At 49.9% G+C, this 25,077-nt stretch overlaps 1 protein-coding gene across 1 annotated transcript in view; it reads right to left on the bottom strand.

Annotated features, from left to right (window-relative positions):
* LOC105504593 overlaps positions 1-17,735 on the bottom strand; it is a 124,948-nt gene extending 107,213 nt beyond the window's left edge. Inside the window, 4 exon segments of the mRNA XM_011932125.1 lie at positions 4,814-4,945; positions 12,589-12,668; positions 12,890-13,135; positions 17,657-17,735. Coding sequence (XP_011787515.1) covers positions 4,814-4,945; positions 12,589-12,668; positions 12,890-13,135; positions 17,657-17,735 — 537 coding nt within the window.
* Positions 17,736-25,077: the final 7,342 nt, after the last annotated feature.

A 25,077-nucleotide genomic window follows, 5' to 3' on the forward strand; every position in this document is an offset into this window, starting at 1 on the left:
GGAGACTGTTAAAAATGCAAAACCTGCTGGGCGCAGAGTCTCATGCCTGTAATCCTAGTATTATGGGATCTTTAGGGTATCGCTTTTCTGGCCGGAAACCTCTGTGGCTGGTGGTGCCTTTGCCTGAGTTATTGTCCTGTGTCCGGGAAGAATGAGGTACACAGACAAGTGGAAGGTGAGCAAGATAAAGAGGAGCTTTATTGCGTGTTACAACAGCTCAGAGGAGACTCGCAGTGGGTAGCTCTTCTCTGTCAGCAGAGTGTCCTGTTGAGTGTTCAGCTCTCAGCAGAGAGGAGGCCCTGGAGAGGGTAGCTCCTCTCTGCAACTGGTTGTCCCAATGTCTGCAGCTCTCAGTAGAAAGGGTAGCTTCTCTCTGCAGCTGGTCATCCCATTGTCTCTCTGTCCTCTGGCTGCTCTGGCTGAGCCCAGGTCTTGTATGGGCCTCAGAGGGGTGAAGTGCACGTGGATTGGTCCATGGGTAGGCCCAGGAAAAAGCACTGTAATTCCCCCTCTGTTCAGCAGGACCGGCAGCCCGGCCCCCAGGCTTCCAGCCTGCTTTGGCCTGAAGGTAGGGCTTCACTGGGGACCCAATCCTTTCCACCCAGAAGTCTGTCTGCCTCCCATGACCATCCATGGTGCCCAGGCTGTTGGCATCAAGGGGCAACTGCAGGCCAGCACCCAGCCACCCCCTTCAACTTCCCCCACCCCGCTCCTCTGTGCCCAAAGTTTGGAGGGGGCCGATGCAGCAGGGGTCTGGCATGTCAGCACTGCCCCAAGCCTGTGTATACCCAGCCAGGCTGTGACAATGCCCAGGCTTGGCCCCAAAACCTGCTCCAAGATCAGAACAGGAACCTGGAGTGGGGAGACTCAAGTAGTGGGAGCAGGAACCTCCAAGCCTGCAAGGGCAAGGGGGGCCTTCCCAGGCTCTCCAAGAGTGCAAGGATGCCTGGGTCTGCAACCCTGGTTTGGATGACTACAGCTGTGCTCAGGGGCGTGGGGCTCCTGCGCGCTCCATGGAGTTTGAGGCCCAGATCCACAGCCATGACTTGGGCAGCTGCAGCCCTGCCCAGGAGGGTGGGGCTTCTGCCTACTCCCAGCTCCCAAGAGCACAGGGGTGCCTGAGTTGCAGCTGTGGCTTGGGTGGCTGCAGTTTGCACCTTGGGAGCTCCTGCCCAACCAACTTGGAAGGGGCAGGGGTCCCACTTGTGCCCAGTTCCCATGAGCTCTGTGGAGCACAGCACTGGGCTGTGCCCCCTCGCAGCCTGGGCTGGGGGCTCCAGGTCCTCACTGGGTCTGGGTCATCATCCAGGCAGGGGCGACGTTGCTGCGAATGCCCCCTGTGGCCCTGACATGCAGGGGCAGCCTGGAGCTCTCCCTCACCCAGCCCACAACCGGGCCTGGCCCCATCGCAGAGGTCCCAGGGTGGCAGGTTTCCCTCCTCCCTGTGTCCTCCCTGCAGTGGCCAGTGTGATGGCAGCTAGCAGGTGCACCAGACAGCCTGCCGCTGCTGCCGTCACTAGGACTTTGGGAGGTCAAAGGGGGCAGATCACTTGAGCCCAAACAACAAGACCAGCCTGGGTAACATGATGAAACCCCATCTCTACAAAAATATACACAAAGTTAGGTGGGCATGGTGGCACACACCTGTAGTCACAGCTACTTGGGAGCCCAGGAGGTTGAGGCTGCAGTGAGCCATGATTGCGCCACTGCACTCCAGCTTGGGTGACAGAGCAAGGCTCTTGCTAAAAAATAAAAATAATAAAACAACAATTGCAAAACCCAGGCTACCACAGATGTACTGATTCAGAATCTGCATCTAACAAGGTGCCCAGGTGACCCCTTAGTATGTGAGAGTCTGAGAAAGCGTGGCTTGGTGCTCAAATAATAACTCTTTCTGCCTACTCCCTAGCTGACAGCTTGTAAAACAACTGCTTTTTCAGGAAGGAATAATCTGCTTAGGTCTTTAGGGACTCTGGAAGGAGTTGTAGGGTGAGATTATAACCAAGGAAAGTTCTAAGAATTATGGGCTTCAACCACATAGAGACAGGTTTAACCTCATCATGGTGGGTGCCGTGGACAGCCTTCTTCCACTGTTTCTTAATGCAGTTCATACTTTTGAAGACCCGGGGATGCTGGAGCTCACCAGCATTACACCCACTCATTTTGATATTAGGGTTGTGGTGAGTCATCAAATCAGCCTGAACCAATTAAGACTGAACCGTTAAGATCCCTGCTGGCATCACCGCACATGGTCCTGGAAACAGAGGGACCGATCCAGTGAAACCCCACGTGGGCCAGGAACCCATTTTGGGACACATGTTTCCACAATGCCCCTTAAGTCAGCAGGGCACCCTCATTAGCATATGGCTGTTTTCAATGCCCAGCCTGCAGGTGGCGGCCATTCTATTTCCATTTACACCGTGGCAGCGTCCTAACTGCTGCTTTGTTGAATTAGCCCTGCAGGGCTCAAAGGAAGCGCTTCGCAGAGCTCCCGTTCAGATTAACGTGTAAAATTTAATTACGGAGGCCTGGGCTATCGCAAGGTTTACAGCCATTTACTAAGCCTGGGAGCTACAGAAGTCCTCCCTGAGACTGCTGTGTCTAGGGAGGCCAGGGCAGCCCTTTGATCATTAAGGGCTGAGAATATCTCAGCTTGCATATTAAGGTCAGGAAATTATCTTTCCACTTTCCCTACTAAATGGACAAAGTATTCATCTTGGGGCAAAAGAGTAATTCTGAAACTCCAAGAGAAAGCAAGGAACTCCAGAAGCCATTGGTCCAGGTCCCCATCTCTAAGTGGCTTGATAGCTAAATCCAATAACCGGATAAAAATCAAAGGTACAAGGGAGGCAAAGCCCCTGTCCCCTAGGAACTCAAAGATGAATAGAGCAATAGTCACAAGACACATAGATAAGTAAATGCAGTACAGTGAGTGAGTCAATAGAAGGAGAAGATTCACTCAGCCCTTGGGAATATTCCAGGAAGTCTTCCCAGAGGAGGTGGCTCATCCTCAGGGTTTTGAAGAATAAAAAAGAGTTATTTTTACAAACAAAGGGGTGAGTGGCTGTGGGGAAGGATATTTCAGGCAGAAGAGTTCTGCTAGCTCTAAAATGTATAGGAGCAAAGCTTCTTCAGTCCAGTGTACCTGTCTGGAAGATTCTCTCCTGCTCAGCTCTATATGGAGTTGGAGAACTGGTCAGCATCTGTCCCCTAAAAAGATTGTCACCTCCTCAAGGGCATAGCTATGCCTCTTAGATTCCCAGCAGTATCAGAAGGAGACACTGAGGTCATAAGAGAACTTTAATACAGTGCTGGAGCCCTTAACACACAACTCCCAGGCCCCTGCCCTGCATGAACCAACTCTTGTCCAGGTTTCAAACTTGGACATGCAATTCCCTTAACGCACAAGTCTCAGGCCCCTCCCCTGCACAAACCAACCCTTGCCGAGGTTTCAAACCTCAATTCCTCTTACCTATAGCGTAGTATGATTTTTTTTCTCCACCACTTTAAACCAAATAGAATGAAGAGAGTGAGGCAGAATGAGTGCATTTACGGCCTCAAATGAATTTCAAGATGAATAAGAACAGTCGCAATTAAAATCAAATTTCTGAGAGAGGATTTGATCTCTTTCAAGGAGAGAGCGGGTCTGGCCTTGCCCACAGCCGGAGATGCTCCTTAATGGGGATTGAGATGCTAGGATGTGGGACTTGGGAGAAAACATCTGGGGAACATGGCACCTTTGAAGCTCATTTTGTCAAGGTTCTTTCACGGCGGTATCACCGGAGACCAAATACCATTTCTAACTACTCATGAAAGCATGAGATGGTCGCCTCTTCTCAGGTGCACTCCTTGCTCTTCACTTCAATCTTTTTTTTTTTTTTTTTCTTTGAGATGGAGTCACTCTGTCATCCAGGCTGGAGTGCAGTGGTGTGATCCCAGCTAACTGCAACCTCCGCCTCCCAGGTTAAAGTGATTCTCCTGCCTCAGCCTCCCTAGTAGCTGGGATTATAGGCACCTGCCACCATGCCCTGCTAATTTTGTATTTTTAGTGGAGACAGGGTTTTGCTATCTTAGCCAGGCTTGTCTTGAACTCCCGACCTCAGGTGATCTGCCCACCTCGGCCTCCCAAAGTGCTGGGATTATAGGTGTGAGCCACTGCACCTGGCTCTTCACTTCAGTCTTATCTCCAGGCTCTATCTCCTTGGGTGGGGGAAAGAAGCCAGTCAGCTATTTTTTCTGTGGCCCAGGTGAGGATAAATGAGGGCTCCAGGGGGGTCAGGGATTTGCTCAGAGTTGGTTAGAAAAAAAACGTAATAGCTGCTGATACTGAGCACCTGCCAGGGGCTTTACACACTTTTTCTTTCATCTTGTGACTCCTGAGGTAGGTATGGTTAGCTTTATTTTGTGGATGAGAAAACAGGCTCAGAAAGGTGATGAAACTGGCTCAGGGTCATATAGTGGGCGGGTGAAGTTTAAATCTGGGTCTTCTGACCCCAAGCCTGGTGGTTTCCCATCTGCCCTCTTGATGGAGGAGTCCAAAAGAGGAGGCCAGGAGGCATGCTCAGAAGCTGCGAAGGGGAGTTAGACTTGGCTCCGTCAAGGAGTCCAGGTGTCTGAGATCCACCTTCCACCTCCCTCCCAACCTTATGGAATATACCTCAGAGTCTCCCCCACCCAAATTTGGTAGGTTTTCTCTTCGTTCAGAAGCTCTGGCCTTCTTCTTCAGCTATTTCCTTATTTTGGTGGTGTCCGAGTGAACCCAGGACAAGGCCTGCCAAGGAATTTTGTATGTCAGTCTGGAAGAAAAGCTCACCTCCTCCATCCCTTGCAGCAGGGGTTGCAGCTGGAGTCTGTAAAGCCAGGGCGATTCTGCCTTCCTCGTAAGGGACATCTGGATATGTCTGGACACATTTCTGATGGTCACATCTGGGAGGGTGGGTGCCAATGACGTCTAGTGGGTAGATGCCAGGAGTGCTGCTAAACATCCGGCGCGGCTGCCCCCGCCACAAAGAATAATCCAGCTCAAAGTGTCACCACTGCTGTGGTTGAGAAACCTGCTGTGAAAAATGCCAGGAGGGAGGAGAAAGGAGCCCCTTAATTTCAGTGCCTTATGTCCATGGGACACTGACACCCCCAGGCAGAAGCAGCCACCTCACTTGGCAGGGCAGCACAGAATGAAAATGTTGCATTTCTTGTGAAAAATGATTTAAAATTTCAAGACAGCAACAGCAGACCATTAAACAAGGGCCTGTGGGACTGGCCGGGATGCCCACCCAGGAAGCTGGAAAGAGCTCTCTGCTGGTCCCTGGGGTCCCGTGGGTGTCCTGTCCTCAGTACTCGGGCTTGCAGTCACTCTGATATACACGGCTCCTTCAAGAGCGTTCAGGCCAGAACACTGAGAGGGCAGTGTCGGCTGAGAATCTGAAGTGGCAGGCTCACCTTTCCTTCATGGAGGAAAAAAAAGAACCTCACTTTTGACCATCAGGGAATAAAGGAGAAGGGCTTAGTGGACTGTCTGGGAGGCCTGAGTCCTCCCCTGTCCTACTGCTTCTTGGGAGGGTCAATATGCCAGGAGGTTTTTCAAGCACACAGTAATTAAGAGGAGGAGCAGGAAGCTTGAGTCCCCAGGCGGGTAGCCCCCAGGGCTGAATCTGTGGTTTTCTGCTTCCTGTGACACTCCATCTGCAGAGGGCTGCTCTGGGAAAGAGCGGTGCACACGGGGCTCCATCTGAGGAACAGATCCTGGAGATGACCTTCTCTCCCTCCAGCTCCAGTTCTCACCCCGACTCTCCCACACCCCCTCAATAAGCAGCCTCCTGCCATTTATTTCAATATTGCTTTGGTTTCGTTTCATTTTTCTTAAGCATTTTATTTTTATTTTTATTTTGGAGAGGGAGTCTTGCTCTGTCACCCAGGCTGGAGTGCAGTGGTGCGAGTTTGGCTCACTGCAACTCTGCCTCCCAGGTTCAAGCAATTCTCCTGCCTCAGCCTTTGGAGTAGCTGAGATTACAGGCACCTGCCACCACACCTGGATAATTTTTGTATTTTAGCAGAGACAGGGTTTTGCCATGTTGGCCAGGCTGGTCTTGAACTTCTGGCTTCAAGTGATCTGCCTGCCTCGGCCTCCCAAAATGCTGGGATTACAGGTGTGAGCCACTGTGCCCAGCCTTAAGCATTTTACAGTTACATTATTCTTTGGGGTTAAGGGTGTTTTTGCAAACCATCTCACATGCCTTTGAGAAGATCTGGGGTAGGGCTGCAGGGTTGTGAGTGGTAGCCAAGGAGGACAGGAGTAGCCACGAGGGGCCCACCGTGAATCAGATCCTCTGTGGAAGAGGAGAGAACGGCCCTGCCACCTGCTCAGGCAGCCCCCACAGCAGATAGCTGTAGATTTCCAGAGCTTCAGCTTCCTTTGCAAGAGTGGAGGGGAAAAAAAGCAAGAGGAAGGCCCGGGGGTGGGGGCAACCCACCCACCAGACGATGATCACAGAGCAGCCACCATCAGCCACAACTTCTGCAGCTCAGGTCTAATAGTGATCACCGGTGCTGTAAACATTTAAGCATCTACTGCTTTCTGGTACACATATGGGCATCAGCATGGTAAGTAGCAAAGAGCATGGGTGGACCCTTGAACCAGACTCCAGCTTGAATTCCAACTCTGCCACTTACTGGCTGTATATCCTTAATCTCTCTGTGACTTAGTTTCCTTGCGTATAAAATGTGGGACCTACCTCATCAAGGTCACTATCAATAGCTTAATTTTTATAAAGTGCTTAGAAAAGTATCTGACATGTGGTAAGCACTAATGTAAATAGGTGTAAAAAAAAAAATCACGCCTATAATCCTAGCACTTTGGGAGACGGAGATGGGCGGATCACTTGAGGTCAGGAGTTCAAAATCTGCCTGGCCAACATGGAGAAACCCCATCTCTACTAAAAATAGAAAAAAATTTGGCTGGGCATGATGGTGCACACCTGTAATCCCTGCTACTCAGGAGGCTGAGGCAGGAGAATTGCTTAAACCTGGGAGGGAGAGGTTACGGTGAGCTATCACACCACTGCACTCCATCCTGGGCAACAGAGTGACACTCTGACTCATAAGAAAGAAAAAAATTAAACTACCAGATTTAATCCCCATGGTAACCCTAAGAGGTAGGTACTATTATCATGCACATTAATAGAGAGGACACTTAGAGCACAGAGAGGCTGAGACGCAGGTCCAGAGTCATACAGCTGGCCTGAAGCAGAGCCTGGATTCAAATCCAAGCAGTCTGACTTTCTCTAGGACTGTGTCCCCTTCTGGGGGGAGGATGCAGCTTGAACACAGAGGTGCACACAGGTGTTGGGGTCAGGGGACTGTGTTCAGGTCCTGGCTTACCCATCAATTAGCTTGGGCTCCAGTATCCTCCTCTGAAGTCAAGGAGGTTCCCCAGATGTCATGGATGACTCCCATGAGTGGCTCTTAGAGGCCAGGAGGCCTGGGTGTCTAATCAGTGTCCTGGCCCCAGTCCTGGCCTCTGGGACAAGGGAATTGTGGATGGGGGAGCAGCTGCCCCGGAGCAGGGTGGATGGATGCGGCAGTTTCCAGCCCGGCTCACTGCACCTGCTGTCAGTTGTTATTGAATCACACAGCCAGGGTTGAATGACAAGACAGCCACAGAAATGATCAGAAGTGGATTTAATCATTGCCCTGGTTCCTGCCAACTCTTATCCACTTAGGGGTTTTGCCTGTCTCTCTCAGACTTGACAGTCTGGACACTCAAGGTGATGAGCTGCCTAGAGCACCCAAGACCCAGACTCTGCCCAGGACTGTCCTCTCCTGGACCACCTGCCCCAGACTTCCATCCTCACCCTTCTCCACCTTCTATATGGAACCTGCGGTGACAGCCCAAGCTGGGAGCGCCGGCCTGGCCTCGTGTAGTTTAGACAAGTCCTTGAAGCTGGGCAGCTGGGGGAAGGGGGAGGAGTCGGGGGCTCAGGCCCCCGTGTTCCTGGCCCAGCACAGCCTCTCCTGCTTTTCCTCAGAGTGACTCAGGACAGAATCCCTGGGTGGCTCTGATGGTACTTGAAGTGACAGAGGGGAGGAGGAATCTGGAATAGAGACCCCAGCCCCATGCCCTTGAACTCAGCCCAGCACCAGCCCACAGACATGCTCACTCTTTGGCCTTCCAGGGCCAGCCCCAGGCTGGGCTGTCAGTGATGTGGGTGAGCAGGAGTGGTCCCCGTTCCTCACAAGGGCTTCTCTCTATGCACACCTCACATCACTCCCCTACCTTGAGGCATAAACAAGCCCTGCAGCCCTGACTCCAGACCTGTCCAGAGAAAGTACCACCTACCTGGGGAGCTGATGCGGATGAGAGGGAAGGAGAGAGAGAGCTCCTACATCATGCCCTGAACTTCCCAAGGGACCTGCATCAGGCTCCCTGGGGGGCTGTATTGTTAAAATGCAGATTCTTGGACCTGGACTTCCAGAAGTGAAATCTCTGCGGGGGTGGGGCAATTGGGCACTGATTCTAATGAAGTCCCCAGGGGAATCTCACCTGCTTTAGGGCAGAGGTTGCTACCCTGTTGCACATCAGAGTCTCATGGGAAATCTAAACCCATCCATTCCAGGGCCTCACCAAGCCGACCAGTGTCTGGGCTGGGCATCAGGCAATCGTATTTTGTAAAACATGATTAAAATGTGCACCCAGGGTTGAGAACTGCTTCAGAATTTGCGGACCTCCAGCTGGGTCTGATCCAGGAAAAGAGGAAACAAGAGAGAGTGTGTCAGCTGGGGCCCTTCACTGGTGGGGCCAGGTGGGTGGGGGGAGAAAACATCCCCAAGATCCAGGCAACCCCCACCGCGGGCCAGGCAACCTCATTGCTGAAGGCTAGGAGGGACGCAGGCAGGAGGGCCTTGGCATAAGGGAAGCTAGCTCTGCAATCAGGCCCTGCCCTGGGGGCTGTTCAGATGCCCAGGAGAGCAAGCTTATGCAAATGAAGCAATTAGAGAACCATTTAAAAGAGTGAGGGAACTTGGGCCAGAAATGCCAGTGGAGCTTTCAAAAGGGGTGAGTAACCTCATCCAGCCAAGAAAGGGGCTGAGAAAGAAGCTGGAGGTCGAGGTCTTCAGTCTAGGCTAGGGTATGGGAGAGAGAACCTTTAAGAGGGTGGCAGGCATTCCTGATGAAAGTCACCTTTGTTATTTGGGTAGCACTCTTGTTTGTCTTATTCAAGGGTGTTTAGATAAGAACAGCCTTGTGCATTTCAAAAAGGAGCCTGTTCTTCCTCATCTTTGTCGGTCTCAATGGCCTTGCTTCTTCCTGTGCTGAGTAAACAGAAGGCACGCCCTTGTTTCTCTGCCTATTCACAGCTCCTCTGTTCCCCACAAAGACAACCTCCTCCCCTTCTGCCCTGGGTCTTCTGCCTGTGGACTTTCAAGGGACCCTGCTCCTCCTTCATCCTTTCTCTCCTGCACGAATGAATCTTTTCCTGTGCACCTGCTCTTTGAAAAACCACTTCCTAACTTCCATCTCTCTTTCTCGGCTCTCCTTCATGGCATCGCTTCTTAAAAGGGTGGCCTACACTCACCGCCTCTCTCACTTTTGTACATTCATTTTCATCATGGTAAAATATACATAGCATGTTTACCATTTGAGCCCTTTTAAGGTGTACAATTCAGTGGCATTTACATTCAAAACATTGTGCAACCATCCTGACGATCTATTTCCAGGGCTTTTTTTTTTTTTTTTAAATCATCCCAAACAAATTCTGGAACTGTGAGATAATAATGTCCCATTCTTTTCTCCTCCCAGTTCCTGGTAACCTCCATTCTTTCTGTCTCTATGAATTTGCCTATTGTAGAAACCTCATGTAAGTGACATCATTCCATATGTGGCCTTTGTGTCTGGCTTATTTCACTTAACATCATGTTGCAGCAAGGTTCATTTCATTTCTTTTTATGGCTGAATAATATTCCCTTGTACAGATGGACAGCAGGTGTTGACCTATTCATCCATTGTCTATTCGGCCTCCACAATCCACTGTTTTCATCCCTTCTTACTGTCTCTCCTGTGGCCCTGGCCTAAGTCACCATTTTCTTCCACCAGAATGCTCAGTGGCCTCCTCTGAGCCTTTACTCCTTTTTTATTCTTTTAAACAGCATTATTGAAACGTAATTCATGTATTATATAATTCTGCCACTTAAAATGTACAATTCAGGCTGCTCTGTCTATGAAGTGGCCATTCTTTTGTTTCTTCTCTAATAAGCTTGCTTTCACTTTAAAAGAAAGTATCCAATTCAATGGTTGCTAGTATATTCCATGTAGACGCAGTCATCACCATGGTCCATTTTACAGCATTTGTATCACCTCAAAAAGAAGCTCTGTCCCCTTCAGCTATCTCCCCTCCCCAACGCTCACCGCTGCAGCCATAAGCAACTAGTAATCTACTTTCTGTCTCTGGAGATTTGCCTCCTCTGGGCATTTTGTCTAAATGGAATCATACAATCCGTGGTCTTTTGTGAATGACTTCCTTCACTTATCATGATGGTTCCGGGGTTCATTCATGCTGTCCTATCGGCACTTCATTCCTTTTTATGGTCAAATACTACCTCATTGTATGGATTCATTGGTGGACATTTATGTAGTTTCTATCTTTGGGCTATTACAAATAATGCTGCTTTAAACATTTTGTACAGGTTTCTGTATGAACATATGTTTTCGTTTCTCGTGGGTCTACACAGAGGAGTGGAACTGTGGATCACGCGGGGACTCTGTGTAATCGTTTGAGGACCTGCCGGCCACAGTGGCTGTCCTGCCTCTTCTCTTGCCTCTTTCAAAACTCCTCTTCACAGAGCAGCTGATGCCATCTTTCAAAAATGAACTTCAAATCATGTTTCATCTTTCTTGTAAAATCCTTCAATGACTTCCCAATGTTCTTAGAATAAAACGAACGTCAACACCATGGCCTACAAAGACCCTGTGGCTGGGCACCAATCCCTTCTGGGATCATCCCCGCCTGTCTGTGGGGCTCCCACTCCTTTGGGCATCCTGGTCGCTGCTCCAGTAGCCCTAGCAACCTTCTCGTGAAGGCATCTGCACTGCCTCCTCCCTCTATTGTAACACTCTTCGCTCTTGCATCAGCCTCCTGTGGACGCTGTAACCAACGCCGTCAACTGGGTGCCTTCAAACAACAGAAATGGCTTCTCTCATCATTGTGGAGGCCCGACTCTGAAGTCAAGGTCTTGCCAGGGGCCCGCTCCCTCTGAAGGCTGTGGGAGAGCATCCTCCTTGCCTCTTCCAGCTGCAGGTGGTTACCACCAATCCTGCGGGTTCCCTGGCTTGTAGCTGCATTGCTGCAGCCTCTGCTACTGTTGTCACATGGCCATCTCCCTCTGTGTGTGTCTGTGCTTTCACTGTCTTCCCTCTGTGCATGGCTGTGTCTCTTCTCCCCTTCATATGAGGACACAAATCATATTGGGTTAAGGGCCCACCCTACTCTAGTATGACCTCACATTAACTAACTACATCTGCAATGATCCTATTTGCACGTAAGATCATATTCTGACAGGGCATAGTGGCACATGCCTGTAATCCTTGCGCTTTGGGAGGTTAAGATGGGAAGATTGCTTGAGGCCAGGATTCAAGACCAGCCTGGGCAACACACTAAGACCCTGATTCTTAAAACAAAACAAAACAAAAACCAAACCATATTCTGAGGTTCCTGGAGAAAACATGAATGGGCGGGTAAAACTATTCAGTATAGCACAATTTCTTATGTCCCAGCTCAGATTTCAATTCCTTCTCACCCACTATCCCCATCCCAGCTCCCCCTCTCCCAGGGCACCTTTCTAGTTTCTTTTTGGCACCTTCGCAAGCTGTAAGTAGGTGTTGTTTTTGGTTATTCATCCATTTCCCCTACTGTGTGAAAGCTCCCTGAAGGCTGCTTCTTGTCTATCAAGCTCATCACTCTGCCATTGTGATCCATGGCCTGACGCAGGGTGACTCTTCAGGAATGTGGAAGGAGCAGGGAAGATCCTGGTCCTGCAAGAGGAAGCCTGGACGCAAGGTGTGCAGGGGACCCGAGCAGTCCACCAACACATGCTGTGGCGTGTATCAGCACCTCCTTCCTTTACATGGACAAATGCAATCCCATTATACAGACACACACACTCTGTTTATCCATTCGCCAGCTGATGGACATTTGCATCATTTCCATCTTTTAAAATGAACATATAATTGTACATATTTATGGGGTAGAGTCTGATGTGTCCACACATGTATAGCTTGTGTAAGGATCAAATCAGGATAATTAGCAAATTCATCACCTCCAATACTTGTCATGTCTTTGTGGTGAGCACATTCCAAGTCCTCTTTTCCAGCTATTTTGAAATACGCCATACATTAGTATTAAAAATAGCCACCCTTCTGTGCCAGAGAAGAGCAGAATATTTTCCTCCCATCTAACTGTACGTTGTTTTCATCATGGTGTCCACTGTGAGGCCTTGGCCTTTGGCGTACCAGTCACTGAGTGCTCAGTGGGCGACTCCAGCCCATCTCAACAACTTTGGTGACAGTGTCAGCTCTCAAGGGCAGGATTCAGTTACCCAACCCACTTTGCACCTCCAAGCATCGATGCCAGGTGGGTATTCGGAAAATGTGCTGAAAACTTTATGGAAGCTATAGCCTGACCCCCAAGAGAGAAACCTGTCTTTGAGGTGCGAGGTGAATGAGAATGACCTTCCTCTGTCAAACTTCCTTTCCAGCATGACGTTTTAGTTAACCCAAAGGTATATTCCTTCCTGCACATTGGGGATGGACTTGCTTCTGGGGAGGGTGTCTGGGGTCAGGTCATCCCAGGCCACTAGGACCTAGGGCGTTAAAGACCCTAGAGGATTACTGCTGTACCCAGTGCATTGACGGCCCCAGTCTCCTGGCCGTCTGCCTTCTGCAGCCTCTGCTGGGATGAAGGCGATTTGGCTGGATGTGGTGAGGAATCTGTACAGAGAAGAGAGGCTGTTGCAGAGGAGGCAGCTGTAGGAGCGTCAGCACCCAGGAACGCACTCTCTGGAGCCTGGTGCAGAAATAGCACCCACCGCGTGTGGTGAGTGTCTGCTGTCTGGCATTCTGTGGTACTCTTCGGTTTTAAGACACCTACCAGGAACAAAGTGGGGACTGGTAAACCAAGGTGCAAGATTGCAAAAGAGGCTCTACTTCCCCCTGCCTTCCTGTATTCTCATCCTTTGCAAAGTGACTTTGCATCTTCCCCCATCAAGAGCTGGAATCTATTTCCCTCCCGTACTAGCTTCCTAGGGCTGCTGTAGCAAATTGCCATAAAGCAGGTGGCTGAAACGACAGAATAAGTCCAAAGTAAAGTTTTTGGCACAGCCATGCTCTCTCTGAAGGCTCTAAGGGAGAATCCACTCCAGGTGTCAGGATCTCTCTCCTGGTGTCAATCCTTAGCCTTCCTTGGCTTGCAGCTCCATCGCTCCAATCTCTGCTTCTGACTTTGTGTGTCTTTCTCACTGTGTCTCTCTGTCTCTGTGTCTTCTTCTCTTCTTACAAGGATGCCAGTCATTGGATTTGTGGCCCACTCTAAATCTAGGATGTTTGCACCTGGAGATCCCTAATTTAATTACATCTGCAAAGACCCTATTTCCAAGGAAAGTCACATTCTGAGGTTCCAGATGGACATGCATTTTTGGGGGACACTATTCAAACTACTACACCACCCCTTGAATCTGAACTGGCCATTTGTCTTGCTTTGGCCAATAGAAGCTAGTAGAAGTGACAATGTGTCCACTCGAAGGCCAGGAAGCCTCCACTCTTGACCGTGAAACCCTGAGACCACCTGTGAATAAGCCTGAACTAGCCCATGGCCCAGCTGGGCCAACCAGCCTCCAGCCTACCCAGCAGTTGTGCAGATGAATGCAGCCGACCTAGTGAAGCTCAGTAGAACATCTCAGACCAGCTGAGCCCACTGTAAATTGGCAACCCACAGAACCAAGGCTGAGTATGCAGTTGTTGTTTGAGGCCACACCAAATCTGGGGTTATTTAGTAGATGACTGATTCACAAGGTGTTACTGGTTTAGGGCAAATGGGAGAAAATGAGTGCCATTTCTGGGCGCTGCCCACGTAAAAACCAAAGGCTTGCCGGGGTGCAGTGGCTCACACCTGTAATCCCAGCACTTTGGGAGGCTGAGGTGGGAGGATCATGAGGTCAGGAATTCAAGACCAGCCTGGCCAACATGGTGAGACCCTGTCTCTACTAAATATACAAAAATTAGCTGGGCGTGGTGGTATGCCTGTAATCCCAGCTATTCAGGAGACTGAGTCAGAAGAAGTTTGAACCTGGGAAGTGAGGGTTGTGGTGAGCCGAGATAGCGCAATTGCACTCCAGCCTGGGTGACAGGGCGAGACTCCATCTCAAAAAAATAAAATAAATAAATAAATTAAATTAAATTAAAAACTAAAGACTTGGATCTAAACCATCTACTAGCAGCAGGAAGTCTAGGCATCTTCTGAGCCACCCTTAGGATCAAATAAAGCTACTGGCCAGGCGCAGTGGTTCACATCTGTAATCCCAGCACTTTTGGAGGCCCAGGTGGGTGGATCACGACGTCAGGAGTTCAAGACCAGCCTGGCCAAGACGGTGAAACCCCATCTCTACTAAAAATACAAGAAATTAGCCGGGCACGGTGGCAGGCGCCTGTAATCCCAGCTACTTGGGAGGCTGAGACAGGAGAATCACTTGAACCCAGGGGGCGGAGGTTGCAGTGAGCCAAGATGGTGCCAATGCACTCAAGCCTGGGTGACAGAGTGAGACTCCATCTCTAAAATAACAATAATAATAATAAAGCTACTGAATCTCTTCACCAGTGGAGACACCCTCATGCATCTCTTGGCATCTCTCTACAGTCCCCTTAATGTACAGCCACGCACACAGTGGTGCCTAAAAGAGGAGTGGAGGTGGTGGTGGAGAACATGGCAGAAGCCAGGTTCATAGCCCTTTAGATTCATGAAAAAAAAAACGAGTAATTCCCAGCTTCTTCCGCTCACTGCCTCTCCATCTTCTGGAGCATGACAAGAGGCATATTCCTACTGTGCCTCGCAGTCACGTGGAAGCAGAGAAGCTGCCAGTTTGAAATCCCAGAGATGGGACCCCCCACCTGGCCAGGGCCACCGATTAAGAGCCCGAGAGCCAGCCATCAGCAGGGGCCTCAAAAATGCTGGCTGAAATTAATCACTTGCCTTGCAAGGGTATTTATTTTCTCCTTTATACCTGGAGAGAAATGGGCCGTGAACTGGAAATTTCCAGAGCAGTAGGCTGAACTTTTTGTCTGAATGGCAACAACTTTCTTTTAAAGTGCAACCATTTGCTCAGTTCAATTTCACCATTAAAGGACAATGGCCAATTTTCTGTGGACCTGGGATGTCGGTTTTGTCTAAAGCGTGAGCGTGTGGGGAATTTACTAACCTGGCTGTGATTGCCCATGAAAACAGGTTATTTAACAGGATTTAAATACTGTGCTCTGAAGCTCAACAGCAGTGAGGAGGCAGCCGGAGAATTGGAGTGACGCCTTTCCCTTCCAGCACTAATGAAAGAAGGCAGGAAAAGCGAGGGTGACAGATAAGAGGTGGGCGGAGAGAGACAAGACAGAACCAGGGCCAAAGAGATGGGTGAGGGACCCCAATCAAGAGACAACGCCGGACTTTAAAAAGGCGACGTTAAAGTAGGTATGCATTCATCCAGTCATTTTGTCACAGGTTTCATTCAACAAGTGTGTGTTAAAGGGTCTGTTAGGCTCAAGGTTCTCAGGTGCGGAGAAAACCAAGCCCGATACCAATTTTTGTAGGATTCTTGGAGGAGGCGTTTTGGAGCCAATTTTTAACTTAATTTTTTTGATGCTTCTGCCTGTCCTTCCCTGCCAAACTTCTGAACTCTCCCTGCCTTGCTGGCTTGCTAAGTGAAGTCCTGAACAGAATATGGGGATGAGTGTCAGGAGATTGGTCCTTCCATAAACTGACTCTAATCTTAGATTACGGTGTGGCCTCAGTTTTCTCATCTGTAAAATGGGAGTCATTATACCTAACTCACGTCTTCGGGCTTAAATAAGAGTGTCGGTAGAGATTCTGACACAACACCAGCTACTTGTGAGATGTACACAGCCTCTGTTTCATTTTTCTTCCCTCTTGACCTTTGCCGGACTAGATTACATCCTTTCTAAAATTCTGCCTAGGGCTTTCTCACTTCTGGAAAGGCTTCCCTTTGCCTAGCTGTTACTGAACTTGGGCGTGGCCCTGCCCTTCGCAGCACGGGACGGAGTCTAAGAGTGAGGACTGGGGGTGGGGTTTGAGATTCACCTCTTGGCTCCTTGACTCACCTGCAGGGTGATATTGAATGAGATGTTAATCTCTTTTCATTCTCAGTTTCTCATTAGAAACAGTACGTGCTTTGTAGGGCTGCTAGGGTTCAATGAGGCAGCCCACATAGAATACTTTCCTGGGGCCCGGCACGTCGTAGGTGTTCAATAAGTGACAGCTGTTACCTGTCATCCTCCCGAATCATGATCCTGATCACCGATGGTTTCCTAGAGGACTGGAAGTCTATTCTACAACTGCCATTAATAAAGAAATCTTTCTTCCTATTTGAAAAACAAAAGCAAAATACCTCTGCCCAAACCCACCTCAGTGAAATGCTGCCTGCCTCCTCCACAGAGTCTTGCCCCTTCCAGGTAGAAAGAATTTTACCTCCAGGCTTAATTTGCCCAATTACTCCATCCCTTACAACTTACTCCTCTCCTCCAGTGTACCCAGAGCCTTTGAAGACAGACTGTACTGGGTGAGGAAACAGAAAGTGCTCAATTATCTGTACAAATGGCAGGAAAAAAAAACACTTTTTTTCCACTGGGCTCGAGAATGAATTGCGTGACCTCTCTACACTGCAACCTGTCTCGCTTATTCTGTTTTGCTTACTCTAATTTCCAAACGGCTTTTCATTTCCTGCATAAGCACTGTCTGAGATGGACGGTGGGGGACTGGACAGAGAAGGGGTGGGAGTCAGGGGAGGAGGAAGCAGTAGTGGCTGAGCAGTATAATCCCCCACAACACATTTTCCAAACCTCAAATCAGGACCCAGAGCCCTGGAAGATTTGCGTGCAAGTGGATTTGAGAGAAGGCAATCTAGTAGACATTGTTTGGTTGCTGAAAATATTGACATTTATGTGGTTTATGAGAACAAAGGAACAGAATTCTTGAAATCAGAGCTGTTCTGAAAAGTCCAGGGAGTGTGGTGACCATGGTGGGTCTAGGGAATCTCCTCTTGAATTTTAAGTTTGCTACAAAATGAAAGATCAGAAGTGAATGACGTGTCACAGTGGCAGTCTAGTGGCACCTGTAAGAGCTGAGCTTATTATGTGATATCAAGTTTTCTGTTATAGTCTCTCACTGCCCCAAACAGCAACTATTTGTCATTATTTATTGATTAATGGTCATTAATTATTGGCATGCTATTTTCCTCATGGTGTTCCCCCTGCCTCCCCATCGCTCTATCCTGAGCTCCTGAGAGTGGGGCTGTGCCTGACTAATGTGTTCAACATCATGCCGTTAGGAGATGCTCAGTATACTTGTTGAATAAAATGGACACAAGTGTATTCCTGGAACATTTTCTTTACCTTGGTAGGAAGTGGCTACAAGAGTCAGCACCAAGAAATCTTGCTGTCCACTTGGGTCCACCAGCAGCTCTCCCTGCATACCTAGCCACCAGACTGGAGGAAATCAGTAGTAGTTGTGGATTGGACCCCACAGTCAGCCCCACCCACTCAGGACTCCAGAAAATGTTTTGTCTCTTTCCTGCTTCTGGTGTGTGGATGCTGGTTTAGTGTGCTGGTCAGCCACTGCTCCACCCAGACTTTGGGCACTCATGTGGTCATTGCCTGAGCCATATGGGAGCTGGTGGGGGCAGAGCCCTCAGTGTCCGTCTTCCTCGTGTCTTTTCCTTCCTTGTGTGATACGGTTTGGCTGTGCCCCCACCCAAATCTCATCTTGAATTGTAGCTCCCATAATTTCCACGTGTTGTGAGAGGAACCCAGTGGGAGATCACTGAATCGTGGGAGTAGTTTCCCTCATACTATTCTTGTGGTAGTGAATAAGTCTCAAGGAATCTGATGGTTTTATAAGGGGAAACCCATTCCACTTGGCCCTGTCATTCTTTCTTGTCTGCCACCATGTAAGATGTGCCTTTCACTTTCTGCCATGATTGTGAGGCCTCTTCAGCCACATGGAACTGTAAGTCCATTAAACCTCTTTTTCTTTATAAATTACCCAGTCCCAGGTGTGTCTTAGCAGCATGAAAATGGACTAATACACTCTCCCTGGATCACATTAACACCTTCTCCCCCTGGGGTTCTGGCCTCCTCTGGGTCATGTCCAGCATGATCTGTCAGTCTCGGTCAACAGTGATTTTCCAACCTGCTCCGTGTTGGGAAGAGAGGAGGGGAGGAAAGTGTGGATCTTAAATATGGAGTGGGAAGAGGGAGGAGGGAGAACAAAATATGTAGAGTTACAAAGGAGAGAAATTATGACATGGCTATCGAACTATTCAAAAAAGCAAATCTGTAGTCACTTGTGTGTGGTTTTTGTTTTGTGTTTTTTTAGACAGAGTCTTCCTCTGTCACCCAGGCTAGAGTGCGGTGGTATGATCTTGACTCACTGCAGCCTCGACCTCCTGGGTTCAAGCGATCCTCCCACCTTAGTCTCTCGAGGAGCTGGGACTACAGGCACACGCCACCATGCCTGGCTAATTTTTGTATTGTGTGTGTATGTGTGTAGAGACAAGATTGTGCCACGTTGCTAGGGCTGGTCTTGAATTCCTGGGCTCAAGTAATCCTCCCACCTCAGCCTCCCAGAGTGCTGGGATTACCGGAGTGAGGCACCAAACTTGGCCAATTTGTATTTTAAAAACTGAGTATCTGTTCATTTGTGTGCTCCTTTATTAACACGTGAAATAACAAGATTTAGCAGCAGCCCTAACAGGTCTAACGGCTACCATAATTTCAAAGTAGTGATGAGCATAAACAGTATTTTGAGATATCTACCACAACTAAAATGTAATATGAAAGTATCTGTGTTTTCCATTGGTGCGAAAGTCTCGGGTGTTGCTAATAGTTCTGTGGTTTGTTGTCTCTATTCGTAATAGAAGGAAATGATAACTTTTATTTGAGGTCAGTGAAAATAAGGATGTATTTTTCTCCACCCGAGCTTGCAGACCCCCCGAATTCTGTCATGGACTCTAGGGTACAACTCACGTTAGGTTGGTGTATCTTTTGTGTTTTGTGCTTTCTTACTATAATAATTCCCAAGTCACAGAGAACTTCCTTAGCCTCAAGAGGCTCTAGGAAGTGTGTATGGTGGGAGTGAGGGAATCACCGTTCTCACCAGGGAAAAATGAATAGTTTAACCGGTTTGGTTCAAAACAGATACCAATCACTTGAGGCTAAAGTCACAGGCTGCTGGAGAGCTGGTCTACTCCCAAACAGCATAAATATTTAAGTCCAGAGCCACAAGCGAACAGTGACAGAGGACCTGTATGTCTCTGTGTCTGTCTCCATCAGCTCCTTCACTTGCTCCCCTGGGCCCCTTCCCTCCTGTGAGCCCCCATGTCCCAAGGGGTGCTAGAGGCTTCAGCACTGCTGGAAGGGGATATGTTTGTGTTCTCTTGGATTCTTCTTAAAGCCATCCCCGTGTCAGAGCAACCTCTAGAGGCTCAGTGACCAGGAAGACTTTATTCTTAGTCCAGCTTTGTCGCCTTACACCCAGGTGAATCTGGGCCCTGGAATATCAAGAGGCTTGCCCAGGTCACACAGCCAGATAATGGTGGGCATGACTCTAAACCACGTCACAGCATGCCTCCAGAGCTCTTTCAAATCCACCTTCGACAAACTGGGAAGAGCCTTGAGGGTCATGGAGGATGGGCAGCTCATCCTCTGGGCTGGCTGTCTCTTCTGGCCCCCTGCTCTCCATCACCAGGGTGGTTTAATTCACGGCCTTTTGAGGCCCCCGTTCTCTCTGCTGGGGGAACAGCTCTACTGCCAGCCTCCCTCAGGCTGTAGGCCACCATGGAGGATAGCAGGAGTCTCCACCCTCCCTCCAAGGTGACAGTTGGAGGGAGCAGCCCACAGACAAGAGTCTGCTCAATCCCAGCCCTCTTCGCTTGGCTGCCAGCCCAGCTCGGCTCTGCATCCCCTGGGAGCCAACCCTCCAGCCCACCCTGATCCCAAGGAAGGGTAAATGGACTCAGGTCATAGGACATCAGAGGAGCCAGGCAGTGGACAACAGCTGCCCGGGAGGAGGCACTGGGCACTCAGGGTCCCGAGGCTGGGGTGGGGGTGTGGGTGTGGGGACAGTGCCAGGGAAGTTTGGCACTGCAGTGGAGCAAAGAACGGAAGGGGAAGAAGAGTTCCATGCAGTTGGGCATGTCACATAATTGCAGGAGAAAAATCAGGCCAGAGCCTGGCTCTCTCTACCTCTGTCTGAGTGATCATCACCCTTATTATAAAGCAACTAATTATTAGTCTGGCTCATTAGCAATTATAAATCTCTAACTCCAGAACTTCATTTAAAAAATGACAAGTTAGCACTTAATGATTTTCCCAACTGCTTAGATCATGCACAGAGCTTATACATGTAGCTCCTGTGGTTCTTGGGAGCAGGGTTGGCCTTCAGGTACTGGTGAGGGGTCCCTGCTTTCCCATTCAGAAACCTGGATGTACCCCCAGTGGCCTGAAATCAAGTGCTCTGGGATGTGAGAAGTGAGAAGTGCAGAAAGAGTGGTGAACTTCCTTCTCCTTCTGTTTTCCAGTAAAAATAGAAACAACGTGTTTATCGAGCCTTTCTGTGTGCCAGGTGCTTGGTGTTGTCATGCCTTACTGCATTTAAATCTCCCCATAACCTGATATTGTTCATCTCCATTCTACTGACATAGAACTTAAGGTCATGGCACCTGCTGTAGGATCATGAGCTGGATGACACCCAGGTTGCCCTGACTCAAAGCCCCTACCCTTAACCACTACCCCATGCTCAACCACAGCTCTCCATGGCTCTGATGAGGGAAGAGCCTTGGGTAGATTGATGGTGGTACCCTTTGCAAATTCTCCCTAAGATTTGACTGCTAAGGGAAGAGTGAGTGGCCTGTTAGATCCTGGTGTGTCTTATGGGTCCACAGTGTGTGGGTAGGTAAGTGGATGGAGGGAAGATTCCTTCCGGGTTACTAGGATGGCCATTTTTCATTATCCTATGGTTCTATAAGGCTTTTCTAGCCTCCTCATCCTTCCCCAAACTTTTCCAATTCTTTGCTGCTTCTTCCTCTTCTTGAGCACTCACTGAAGGGTGGAACAAAGCCGAAGAGGTTGCATGAGGAGGGCCCTGTTCCCTCAGGCAGCCCTTCCCTTTTCTCTTTCTCTCTTCCAGGTGGAGGGGAATGGCTGGAGCCAGAAGAGCTGTCTGAGAGCCACAGGCAAAGGTGGGAGGCAAAGGGAAGACAGAGCACGGATGCTAAGGCCCGGAAGTTGGAGGAAACACCCACCCAGGCACATGAGACCCACATCAAAGCAGTCCAGCAAGATAAGATGATCCCAGAACAAGGGAGGGCCCTTGGGTTCACCCTAACTGTGAACTTGACAGTTCAAGTTCCTGAACTTCTTAAATGCTCCACGTGCATTCAAGTCACTTAACTCAAACATTATCATCATTGAACAGATGCAGAAACGGAGGCATGAAGCAATGATTACATAACCTGGGAATGGAGGAGGCAGGATTTAAACTAGATGGTCTGACTGCAGGGCTGCCTGACCTTCACCCCTATGCATACTGTCTCTGGATGAAGAAGCTGTGCCCAGCCTGGGGAAAGGGCAAAGGAGGGGGCTCTCCTAGCAGAATATTGGTTTCCTACTGTACCCCATACTAACCTATAGCCCAGTAGCCACATTCCTCCCATGAGATGCTCCTGGGACAGCAAGAAGTCCCTGGAGGAGAAGTGAGCCCCTGGTGGGTCCCGACCATGTGGTTGGTACCCATCCCTGAATCTCCACCTCCCAACAGTGCCCAGCATGGCCTGGTGGCACTGATGCCATGGAGCACAGCATCCTCTACTGACCAGAATGGGAACATCCCCAGGGAGAAACCCAAACCAGAAGGAAGCCCAAGCTAATTAGGCCTCCAGAATCACAGGGTTTTAGAGAGAAGCTCCAAGGAATTTCTGGGGCCTTGAGAACAAGGAGGGAGCAGGAAAAGAGATAAAGACGAGATGACTTCACTGATCCTCAAAGACGTATCCTAAGTTCAGGATAAACAGGCAGAGAGGGTATCCCAGGGTCAAGTCCCCCAGCCCAGGGGTGCTCAGACCCTCTTGGCGGAGTACAAACTTTGTCTGTTTCAGAGCCCAAGGACTGCTGCAGTGACTGATGATGATGCTCCTGAGTGGTGGAGAGTGGGTAGCTGGTGTTGATTGAGTCCTAGAGCTTGGGACGCATGATTAAGGGTTAAGATGGGTTAACGTGGCACCGATGGGGGAGCACTAAGAAATTCTGACTCAGTCCGGGTCAGCCCCGTGGTCCAAAGCAAACGAACCGCCTCTCCACCTAGTGAGCTCCCTGTCTATCGAGGTATTCAACAGAGGCTGGGCGGCCCCTGGCAGGAATCAAGCTCTAGGTGGAGGTAGGGCTAAAATGTAATTACCATCAGCCTGATAAGGTGGGTCTCATTTTTAACCCATTTTGCCCTGAGAATCTGCAGGCACAGAGAGGTTAAGAAACTGCTTGAGATCACACAGGACCAGGGCTCCCTTCAGGCTGCCCCCAACTTCAGAGCCCTTGTGTTTAGGGCCACCCTTGCTACACTTCTCTATGGCAACCTCACACTGGGCTGGAAGGACCTGGTCTGCCCTGAGATGCTCAGATTCTGTTAGAAGAGCCTCGCTGCCCAAGGACCCCAGACCCTTATTTCTCCCTGTGCAACCCCCCAAGTCTTCACCCCAAGCCTCTGTCTGGATTGGCCTTGCTAGGATACAGGCCTAGATGGCATTCTCTGGCTGAGGGCTGGTCAGAGGACAGCAGTGCTCTGTCCTCCCCACCTCCCCTCTGGCTACCCATGGCATGGCCCTCACAGCCCTGGGTGCCCCTCCCAGCCAAGTGGTTTTCTATGAAAGCTGTGGCAAGTGACAGCTTCCTGCCTGGGAACAGCACCTCTCAGCAAACTGACAGGTAATTGGCCCCTAAATCCCCCAGGAGACACAGGGAGGATAAGGAAAAATTACGGCTATGGAACTGAGTCTTAAAAATTATATCACCTTTGCTGACAGCGTAATTACTCCTTTTTCTCAAGATTTAGTGCAGATCGCCAATCCTTAAACAGTTGAGGGATATTTTAAGGGTTCCTCTTTTTCTGTTTTTCTTTTCCCCTTGGCCTGCAGAGGCTAGATTCCTGGCATTGGCCAGTTTCCCTGCTTCTTCTAGGAAGCAAAATGTCCCTGGGCTGGCCGTGCAGAGACCACACAAGGTGAGAAGGGCAGATGGAGCATGAGAAAGGGGGCTTGACCCAGGAGTCACTGTGTTTGGGCCACCCAGGGCAGCCACACGGTCCTGTATGAACCCCTGGCCACCTGTTTGAACGTCAGACAAGGTCCCTTGGCTTCCAGAAGCTCTCCCTAGCTGACACAATCAGTGCCCACCCACAGCCCCTTAGTCTACTTCAGAGGCCACCTGTAGGTGGGTCCCATCCTTGACCTGAAGGTAATCTTTGGCATGGAGCAGGCTGCCAAACCCTGTGGGTTCATCTTCATCCTCCAGGAGCAACCCCCAGCCAAAGTAGTAGAGTCCGTGGGAAGGACCCCAGTCCTAAGACATGTTCCCCACAGTCTCACAGAGGCTCCCCTGCGGGCCACGGGACTCATCTCTCACTAGATTCTGAGCTAGGACTGGTACTTGTACCCAAAGGGCCCTGAATCCCTCATTGAATCTCACTGGAGCTTCAGGAAGTTGAGGAGGTTGCCAGCCCCTCCTATCCTAGGTCTCTAATGCAGAGGGGCCCTCACCTTGGGGGGCAGGATGGGCCAGGAGCCCACAGCAGTAACCCACTCATCTACACACCCTCTACTGGCTTTCCCGCCTTCCCTGACTCGGTCTCCCCACTCCCTCTCATGCCCCCAAATAAGCTACCTGCACCCAAATCCTTGTCTCAGGATCTGCTTTTGGGGAAACCCAAACTTGAGGTCCCCTCCCCTACAATTTGGCCCAAGTGCTGTGTGGGCACCAACTTCTGCTGGGGAGCAGGTGTTTTCTGAAGGCAAAGGAATGGTTTGCATGGTCTGGCGGCTCTTGTCCCATTGGCTGCGACGTACTCTAGAGACAGGGCCCTTCTCTCAAAATTGAGGAAAGGGGTTTAGGGACCTGAACTCCAAAAAACACAGTGTCTTTCTCCCTAGGAGGCTGTCGCCCTTTCTTCATCCTCCGGGTCCACAGACGAAGGTCCTCCTGCACTAGATACCTTCTTGATCAGCGCTAATGTGAGATTCAGGGCACTGTGGCTAGTAGCGCCAGTCCCACTTCAGAATCCAGTGAGCTCAGGAGTCAGAAGTCTGGGATTTTGTCTTTGAATGACTGTCGGGACAGTGCCCTAACAGGTGGAGGCAGAGGGTGGGTACAGAGAATCGCAGGCCTGTGCTGACAAGGAATCGGATTTCTACTGCTGTCCAAAAGACCTTCAAATGGTTACCAAGCCCATGGCCAAGGACCAGTTTAGGAGATGAGACAATGAGCTCGGGCCAAGGGACTCAAGCTAGCTCAAGATGGCATCTTTGGCCACTCCAAAGTGCCAGGCTTTGCACTAGACTCATGCCAGACTCGTGAACATCTTTGTTGTTTATGGGAGATGCCTCGGTCAGGGCAAAGGCAGGATCCAGGCAGGAATTTAAGTTTCCCAAAGGTAGCCACCAGACAGAATCTGCCTGTCCTTGGATCTTCTCCTCTTGGAGTCTCCAACAAGACCCCCGTGAGGCCTGGAGCTGGCAGCAGGGCTAGCTTCCTAGTCCCAGCTCTCTTGC

The sequence above is a fragment of the Colobus angolensis genome, unplaced genomic scaffold (genome assembly GCF_000951035.1).
Source record: "Colobus angolensis palliatus isolate OR3802 unplaced genomic scaffold, Cang.pa_1.0 Scaffold1, whole genome shotgun sequence".
Taxonomy (NCBI): domain Eukaryota; kingdom Metazoa; phylum Chordata; class Mammalia; order Primates; family Cercopithecidae; genus Colobus; species Colobus angolensis.